The sequence below is a fragment of the Penaeus japonicus genome, unplaced genomic scaffold (genome assembly GCF_977035675.1).
Source record: "Penaeus japonicus unplaced genomic scaffold, GWHDUDI00000001_assembly GWHDUDI00000023, whole genome shotgun sequence".
Classification (NCBI taxonomy): Eukaryota; Metazoa; Arthropoda; class Malacostraca; order Decapoda; family Penaeidae; genus Penaeus; species Penaeus japonicus.
This window is the reverse complement of record NW_028234425.1, coordinates 6,673,921-6,683,920: the sequence shown is the minus strand read 5'-3', so window position 1 is coordinate 6,683,920 and position 10,000 is coordinate 6,673,921. Positions and strand designations below refer to the sequence as shown.

At 36.7% G+C, this 10,000-nt stretch overlaps 1 protein-coding gene across 1 annotated transcript in view; it reads left to right on the top strand.

Moving 5' to 3' along the window:
- LOC122247544 (uncharacterized) overlaps positions 1 to 10,000 on the top strand; it is a 180,895-nt gene that overhangs the window by 27,801 nt on the left and 143,094 nt on the right. The window contains exons 9-11 of the mRNA XM_086550000.1: positions 1,138 to 1,674; positions 4,381 to 4,497; positions 7,124 to 7,236. Of these exons, the coding sequence (XP_086406126.1) occupies positions 1,138 to 1,674; positions 4,381 to 4,497; positions 7,124 to 7,236 (767 nt within the window). The remainder of the gene's footprint in view (positions 1 to 1,137; positions 1,675 to 4,380; positions 4,498 to 7,123; positions 7,237 to 10,000) is intronic.

The following is a 10,000-nucleotide window of genomic DNA, read 5'->3' as shown; positions in this document are numbered from 1 at the left end:
CACACACAACAAACATAAACAGAAAACACGTTATTCATCTCATTTCAGTCATCATCGATATGCAAAGCGCATTTTGCCCTGACGTAAGAAGATCATTGCAATTGAATATAAATATTGTTCGTCATCAAGGAATTATTAATCCTCCGCTAATTGTCATGAATTTAAATGATATTAATCAGTGTGCTACGTTTCTAAATATAGATAGAACATATATTTCATATCAAGGGATTTTGATGTAGTGCGCTACCATTTACCTTACATAATATGCATTGACAATTATACTTATAATACCATTATACTGATTATATATACAATTTTAGCTATTGTGCATGAGGCTATAGCTGTTATAGATATTTCTGATTTAATGAACATTGCAAAATAAGGTCATCGATAATGTTGCACAATGATGAAATATAATGCTGGGTCATTCACAAAACTATGAGATAGTTATGATTAATGATAAGGATGTTGATGATGAAAACTACTATTCAAATGTCTTATAGAAATGACACCCATGATAGTCGCAATTTAGTACAATAATCCTCTTTAATGTCATTAGTTGCTATCATTATCAACCCTTGCAATCAGAACATTTAGCATCACTGTATAAAACGTCGCTGTTCATCGCTTGGGCATTATCAGTATAATTATCCTATATTCCTTTTCTTCGGCTTGGCATTATCATTACTTTTATCATAATCCTCCATTTCTTCCCTTCGCATTAGTGTTCTTACTTTTACCATTATCCTATATGTCCGATTTTTCCTTCGCGTGGGCATTATTCTTACTTTTTTCATCCTTATCCAATATTTTCTTTCCATTGTCATGGGGTTATTCTTAGTTTTGTCCTTTTCCTATGTTTCATTCCTTCGCTTGGGCATTATTCTTACTTTATTATCCTTATCCTATATTTTGTTTCCATTGTCTTGGCATTATTCTTAGTTTTGCCCTTATCCTATGTTTAATTCCTTCAGTTGGGCATTATTTTCTTCAAATTATCCTGATCCTACTCTTCTTTCATTATGCCTCATCATCATCATATTTACTTTAATCATTATCCTATATTCAGTCCATCGTCTTGGGCCTTACTCTTTCCTCAATCCTTACTCTATATTTCCTTCGTTTCCTCCGCGTCAGAACGACAACCTCCGCAGTGAGTCAGCCGCCATGCGAGGCCGAGTGGACCGAGCCGAGATCGAACACGAGATGCGAATCCAGGAGCTCGAACAGGAACTCGGGGCGAAGAACACCGAACTCGAGAACAGAACTAAGAACTTGAAGATCAGACTGGAGACGATGGAGAGCTCGACCCGCCAGCAGAACCAGGAGAAGCTCGAGGTAGAGCGTCTCTTGAGGGAAGACCGGGAGAAACTCCGGCAGCTGCAGAGGAAGCTCGACACGTTAGAAGCTTCGAAGCAGACCAGCGAGAAGAAGGTTCAGTCTCTCTCGTCCACGGAACGGGAGCTGAGGGAGGCCACCGAGACGCTGAGTCAGGAGAACGAGGAGCTCAAGGCCGAGGTCGAGGGACTCAAGACGAAGTTCGCGACGAAGGAGAAGGAGTGGGCGAGTAAAATGGAAGCGGAGGCGAAGAACGCGGAGAGCAGAGTGAAGCAGAGGATCGAAAAGACGTGGCTCGAGAAACTCAAGCGAAGCGAAGAGAGCGCGGCGCAGGATGTGAGTCATGTCCCGTTTTCTATGATGTTTTTTTTTAAGGGTGATTTCTGTATTTTGAAGGATTAGTGAGTTTCTTTGATTAATACTTTATATGCTGATAGTAATGATAATAATTAGAATGATATTGATCATGATAATGCTAATAATGATCATAATGTTTATGATGATAATGATAGTAATAATTAAGTTACCATGACAATGATTATTATTAAAATCATATTGTTTTTGTTGTTGATATTATTATTGTTATTGATCTTGTTGTTTATTCATTAATAAGGCCAGACAAAATCATCAAATTAGTAACTATTTATTTAGTTTACTTTGTTTTCGTTATTGTAATATATTTCATTTCCTTAAAGTTCTCATAACAGAGAATGCGGTAATAGTTTCCAACGTTCAGTTCTTAATTTCTCTCTCAATCTTTGTTTATCTGCTATTTTGCTTTAATGAAGTGTTACTCGGATACATAGTGTAAGAAAAAAATATATATTTGTCCTTGCAAAAAAGAAGAAAATTGATTCTTCTATTAAAAAAAAAAAAAAAAAAAAGCGAAGAATCTCTGTAAAACCATTAACAAATATATCTTTGCAAAATGCAAAAGCAATTTTGTTCGGACAGAAGAATCACTTAAACTTAGCGTTTTGTTATGTGAGGGAAAGGTGGGCGTCAGAAAAAAAGAATCAAGAATATTTAGCAAAATTCCCAAAGAATATAATGTTTCGAATGGATATATTAGTCTTGATTTCGATACGCGGGAAGCAAAACAAAGACAACACACAATAAGGTAGAATAAACACCAATTGTTGAAATGCACCAAGAACTTCAATCTCAAAACCTCCTCGGCGTGGCACAAAATCACAAATTAATCCCAAACGAAAACAGCGCCCGGTCCGTTGTAAAGGTCCGCCATATTGGGTACGAGGCCATGTTCCCGCGCCGTGAACAAGCCTAACCCGATCGTCAAACACATGTTTCTCTTCTTGTTTTAGCCGGGTAAATCATACTAATGGCGGGATAGGGCTTGTAGGATAATTATCGGGTCAGAGTTCCCGTGTTCACCCTCTTTTTCGCCTCTGAAAAGGATGAGGAGGGAATGTTTGTGCTGCCTATCCCGCCGCCATCTTTTCGGTTAGGGAACACCGGGTCAAAGCATTTTGGAGAATGAAAAGGCAGTTGTAGAATACATTTAAGCCGTGTTAATTATAAAGATGATGTTAATGATTACAGTAATTATCGAGCATAGGGGATACATCACGTTGAAGGATAAAAAAAAGGTTATACACTTGTAAGTGCATAAGTATTCAATATAATATGTGGTCATGATAACAATAGTAATTGATATTGATTGTATCATTAATGAATATGATTCAAACATTTATACTTGCTTTACAAGATCTGTTTTATTTAATGAAATCTAGTCCTATCACAAAGAGGATAACATGAATTCGTCATAATGGGAAAGCGATACTATTCTATTTTTTTTAGCAACGGCGTTCTGCAATAGAGAATAGATTTTTCTTTTCCTTTCGATCCATTCAAGATTTACAGATAGTTAAAGGAAAGAAAAAGGAAGACTGACAGAAAGAGAGAAAAATCAAACGCCCCAACTTTTGACATTTCTTTTTGAAAAAAAAATTGACATTTATCTTCCTCTTTCGCGATATATTGCATTGCTCGGGAAAGAATTGCAGATAATAGATGTCATTTTCATCCGAGGATCATCCAACTTTCGTCAGTCAATTGATAAAAAGAAGACGAAGATGGGAAGAAAAAGAAATGAGAGAGGAATGGACGAGGAAAGAAATTAAAAGAAATAAAAGACGTGGAAAGACGAAGAGAAAAATAAAATGAAAGGACCATTTTTCTTCACTTTTCATAGATAATCTTCTACCGATTAGGAGGGAAATAGAGCCGAAAAAAATGTTAACGACTAGTAAAAAAAATAAAAGAAAAAGAAAAGAAAACGCCATTAAGGATTTTAACTACATCCTCTCTCTCTCTTTTTCTCTCCTTGCCCCCTTCCACCCTTTTCTATTTCTTCCTTCCCCTCCCCTGGGCCACGCGCGCGTCTGTCCCCCTCCTCCGCCGCCCCCACCCCCCCTCTCCGTCCATCCCCCCTCCCCTCCCTCCCGCCCCCTCACCCCCGCACCCCCCCCCCACGCGCCCACCCCCATCCCCCTCCGCCGTCCCCCCCCCCCGCCTCATACCCGTGCCTCCCCGGTCGCCCCTCCCTCTCCACTCCCCTCGACCTCCCCCTCCTCGCCCTCCCCCCGCCTCCCCCTCTGATCTTTGCTATTCTACCTTTTCCCCCTTCCTTCTCTCTTTACTCCCTTTGCCTCTCCTTCCTTCCCTTCTCCTCCTTATTCCTTCCCTTCACTTTCTCCTCCCCTCTTCCCTTCATACCGATTCCCCTCTCCTCTTCTCCTCCTTTCCTTTTTTATATCTTTCTCTTTGCCCTTCCCTTCCCTTCCCCTCCCCCTTCCATTTGCCTCTCTTCCCTCTTTTTCTCCTTTTCATTCCCCTCTCCTCCCTCTCTCACTTTCCATAACTTCCATCTTTCCACCCTTCCCTTCCCTTCCTCTTCACTCCCCCTCCCCCTTCCCCCTTCCCCCTCTCTTCCACTTTCCCGCCTTCCCTCTCCTTCACTCTCTCCTCCTCTCTCCTCTCCCCTTTTCTACTCCCTACCCCCACCCCTACCCCCCACAGATCGAGAAACTGCGAGAGTCTCACCGCCGGTCCGAGGGCGACCTGAAGAAGGAGCTGGCGCTGGCGCAGAAGGCGGAGGAGGAGGCGAAGAGGTTGAACGAGGAGTTTAAGAAGAAGGTGAGTGTGCGCAAGAGAGAGAGAGAGATAAAGAGCGAAAGAGACATAGAGACAGAAATGGAATGAAAGAGAGAGGGAAAGAAGAGAATGTATGTGTGTGTGTGTTTGTGTGTGATATATGTATATATATGATATATGTATATATGTATATATATATATATATATATATATATATATATATATATATATTTTTTTATATATTTTATATAATATAAATATATATATAGTATATATATAATATATATATAAATAAATATATATAAATATATATAATATATATATATATATATATATATAGTATACTGAGTCAGTAATATATATAAGTATTTACCTATAGAGAGAGAGAGAGAGAGAGAGAGAGACGCAAAGACGAGAGATAGTGACATACATACATACATACATACGTACATATATATATATATATATATATATATATATATATATATATATATATATGTATATATATACATATATATATATATATATGTTTATATATAATATATATATATATTTATATATATATATATATATGAGGGAGAAGAGAATATGTGTGTGTGTGTGTGTGTGTGTGGTGTGTGGTGTGTGTGTGTGTGTGTGTGTGTGTGTGTGTGGTGTGTGTGTGTATGTGTGTATGTATGTGTGTGTGTGTGTGTATGTGTGTGTGAACACACACACACATTAATATATGTTTATATATATATATATATATATATATATATTATATATAATATATAATATATGTATATATATATATTAATATAATATATATATATATAATATATATATGTATATATATATATATATATATATATATATACACATATACATACATATAAGTAAATATAGACAGATATAAATACCGAAACAGACATAGACAGACAGACAGATAGATAGAAAGAGAGCATTGGCTGACTATGGCAAAGGTTCGCGTCGAAGGCTAAGGAGTAATGATGTGTCCAGATGATGGATGTCAGAGCGGCCGAACTCGATCGTCAGAATTAATTAATCTTGCGCAGGATACGGAAAGAGAAGGAGAGGGGAGTGGGATGGCGAGGGGAGAGGGATGGCGAGGGGGAGAGAGGGAGGGAAATAGGGAGAGAGGGATGGCGAGGGGAGAGGGATGGAGAGGGGGAGAGAGGGAGGGAAATAGGGAGAGAGGGATGGCGAGGGGAGAGGGATGGCGAGGGGAGAGGGAAGGAGATGGGGAAAGAGGGAGGGAGATGGGGAAGAGAAATGGGGGAGGAAAAGGAGGGGAAAGAGGGAGGGAGATGGGTAAGAGAAATAGGGGAGGAGAAAGAGGGGAAAGAGGGAGGGAGATGGGGAAGAGAAATGGGGGAGGGAAAAGAGGGGAGAGAGGGAGGGAGATGGGGAAGAGAAATGGGGGAGGGGAAAGAGGGGAGAGAGGGAGGGAGATGGGGAAGAGAAATGGGGGAGGAGAAAGAGGGGAAAGAGGGAGGGAGATGGGGAAGAGAAATGGGGGAGGGAAAAGAGGGGAGAGAGGGAGGGAGATGGGGAAGAGAAATGGGGGAGGGGAAAGAGGGGAGAGAGAGTGGGAGATGGGGAAGAGAAATAGGGGAGGGAAAAGAGGGGAAAGAGGGAGGGAGATGGGGAAGAAAAATGTGGGAGGAGAAAGAGGGGAAAGAGGGAAGTAGATGGGGAAGAGAAATAGGGGAGGGAAAAGAGGGGAAAGAGGGAAGGGATATGGGGAAGAGAAATGGGGGAGGGGAAAGAGGGGAGAGAGGGATGGCGAGGGGAGAAATAAGGAGATGGGGAGAGAGAGAGGGAGATGGGGAAGAGAAATGGCGGAGGAGAAAGAGGGGAAAGAGGGAGGGAGATGGGGAAGAGAAATGGGGGAGGAGAAAGATGGGAAGGGAAAAAGAGTGAGGGGAGACAGGGAGGGATATGGGGAGAGATAAGAGGGGAGAGGGTGAGGAAGATAGGGAGGGACATAGGGAGGGGAAAGAGGGAGGGATATGGGGAGAAGAGGGAGAGGGAGAGGGAAAAGAGGTAGGGAGATGGGGAAAGGGCGAGAAGAGAGGAAGAGAGAGAGAGAGAGAGAGAGAGAAGGAGATGGGGAGGAGAAAGAGGGAGGGGAGAGCGATGGGAGAGAGTGAGGGATATGGAAAGGGGGAAAGGGAGGGATATGAGGAAGGAGAAAGAGAGCGAGGAGAGAGAGGGAAGGAGATGAGGAAGGGAAGAGAAGGAGAGTGAAGGAGGGGGTAGTAAAAGAAGTTTGGGGTGAATGGGGAGGGAGGGAGGAGCAGAGAAAGAAGGAAACACACACACACACACACACACACACACACACACACACACACACACACACACACACACACACACATATATATATATATATATATATATATATATATATATATATATATATATATATATATATATATAAAGAGAGAGAGAGAGAGAGAGAGAGAGAGAGAGAGAGAGAGAGAGAGAGAGAGAGAGAGAGAGAGAGAGAAAGACAGAAAGAAAGAGAGGGAAAGTCACAGAAAGAAAGAGAGGGAAAGACACAGAAAGAAATAGACAAAAATAGACCCAAAGCTAAATAGATGGACACATAAATAAAACATCACACATCCCAACAAATATTCACCCCCTTTCCCTTCTCCAGGTCAAGGCACTGCGCCAGAGCGAGACTGACCTCGGGCATAAGGTCAAGGAGTTGGAAGACCGCCTGGAGAAGGTCAAACGAAGAGGGGAAGTGGTCACCGGAAACGAGTTCACGTAAGTACACTTCAAGTGTCTTTCTTCATCTTCACTTCATTTTATGTTGATTTTATTTGATTTTTTAAATTCAATTTGTTTATTCTTTTATGTTTTTTTTATGTTTTTTTTTTATGTTTTTTATGTTTTTGTTTTTATGTTTTTTTATGTTTTATGTTTTTTTTGTTTTTTTTCTTTGTATTATATTTTATGATGTTTATGTCTTAAATCTAAAAAAAAAAAAAAAAAAAAGAGTGGTGATTCTGAATGGTTGGTCTAAAAAAGAGGAAATATGAAATACTCTTGTGACTTTGGGAAACAGAAGGTAAGAAAAGAGGGGGAGGGAGAGGGAGTGGGGGTGGGGGTAGGGATGGGGATGGGGATGGGGAGGGGGAGGGGGAGGGGGAGGGGGATGGGGATGGGGATGGGGATGGGGATGGGGATTGGGAGAAAGAGAAGGAGAGGGAGAGGGAGAGGGAGAGGGAGAGGGAGAGGGAGAGGGAGAAGGAGAATACCAGGAATAGTCATGCACTCATGCCTCTCCGCTTATGATGATACTAATAGCAAAGCATAACAGATATATAAGCAATTGATAATAATGATAATGATAATAATAATAATGAAGATAATAATAACGATGATAATAACAATAATAATATGAAACGCTCATTCCTTATGATGATACTAATAACAAAGAATAATAAATATATCAGCAATTGATAATAATGATAATAATATTAATAATAATGATAATAATAATGATAACAACAACAATAATAATATGAATATGAATAGTCATGCACTCACGCACACACGAACATATATATATATATATATATATATATATATATATATATATATATATATATATATATATATAATATATATATATATATATATATATATATATATATATATAATATATATATATATATACACTGCACGCCCACGAGAGGTGAGCTAATGCATTGCCTATCATCTTTGAGGCGACCAAGATACACACGGAAAATGAATGGCTTCTAATTTCTTGTGAAATGGATTATTCTCGTCTCCCCTATGCCTCTCCTTTCGTAATATCACAGTCCGTGAGACGAAGATGATAAGTAATTCATTTGAGAAGCATCTTTGTTTGGATTACTTGTTATTGTTGTTTTTGTTGTATTTGTTATTATTGTTATTATTACTGTTGTTGTCATTACTATTGTTTTTCTTTTTTATCGTTTTTATCATTATTATTGTTATAATGATGATAATAATAATAAAGATTGATGATAATTATTATAATTATTATCATTACTATCATTATTATTATTATCAGTATTATTATCATCATTATTATTATTATCATTATTACTATTGTTTTTATTATTATTGTTATCTTTATCATTATTAATATCATTATAATTATCATTATTATTATCATTATTATTATTATCATTATTACTATTATTAATACTATTATCATTATTATTATTATTATTATTATTATTATTATTATTATTAATATTATTATTATTATTATTATTATTATTATTATTATTATTATTATTATTATCATCATCATTATTATTATTATCATCATTATTATTATCATTATTATTAACATTATTATTATTGTTGTTTTGCTGTTGCTGTTGTTGATATTATCATTACTATACATTTTATATTGCTATTTTTATTACTATTATCATTATATTTTTGTTATCGGGATTATTTGAAGAAAAAAAAAAAATACAGTAAAAGTTATCGAAGTAATCATATAACAGTAACTATATTTTTATAATCATTTTTCAAAAGAGGTCGTCTAAGGAAATATATTAAAGATATCAAGGTAATGATCTGGATTTATACTCTAAAATAGCCGTAGAATCACTCACCTATTTGCAGAGAAAACAATTACTATGATTATCAACATAATTGCTATAGACCTTTCTGCATAAAATATCTAATCAGAATGTTACTTAATCACATTATCGACCTTACGTGAAACATATTGAGAGTGAACAGAAGCTAACATTAAATAAGTTTATTAGAATATTTCCGACTTCCTTACACAGCCATTATGATTATTTTTCCTTGTTTTTTTATTATATATATATATATATATATATATATATATATATATATATATATATATATATATATATATATATATATATTTATATATATATATATATATATATATATATATATATATATATTTTTTTTTTTTTTTTTTTTTTTTTTATTTTTTTATCTTACGGAGAGGGAGATAAAGTGTCTTATTTTGGGTCTAGCTGTGTTCTTGATGTGTGTATAACGTAGACAGTGTATATATATATATATATATATATATATATATATATATATATATATTTTTTTTTTTTTTTTTTTTTTTTTAATGTTAAAGTTAAATAAAGTTCATTATTTTGGGTCTAGTTATGTGCTTGATGTGTGTATAATAACATAAACAGTATAGTTTTTTTGTTTTTTTTTTCTTTAAGGAAAAATGAAGTGGTCTGAACATTATAATTACTTTGGAGCTGCATAGAGAGTCAGTATTTGAGAATCGTCATTCGAAGGGTGATGATTCTAAAAGGGTGATGACACTGAGGAGTGATGATGCTGTTGGAATACTTTGTGAAATGCATGTGGAATTGAAAATGATTAAGATATCAAATATGATGATGATCAGAATAGTGATGCTATGCTGAGGACACTGACGATGGTGATGATAATAGCGACTGCTAGTAATAATGAAGATAATGATGATGGTGGTGAAGATTTTGGTAGTGATGAAGATACT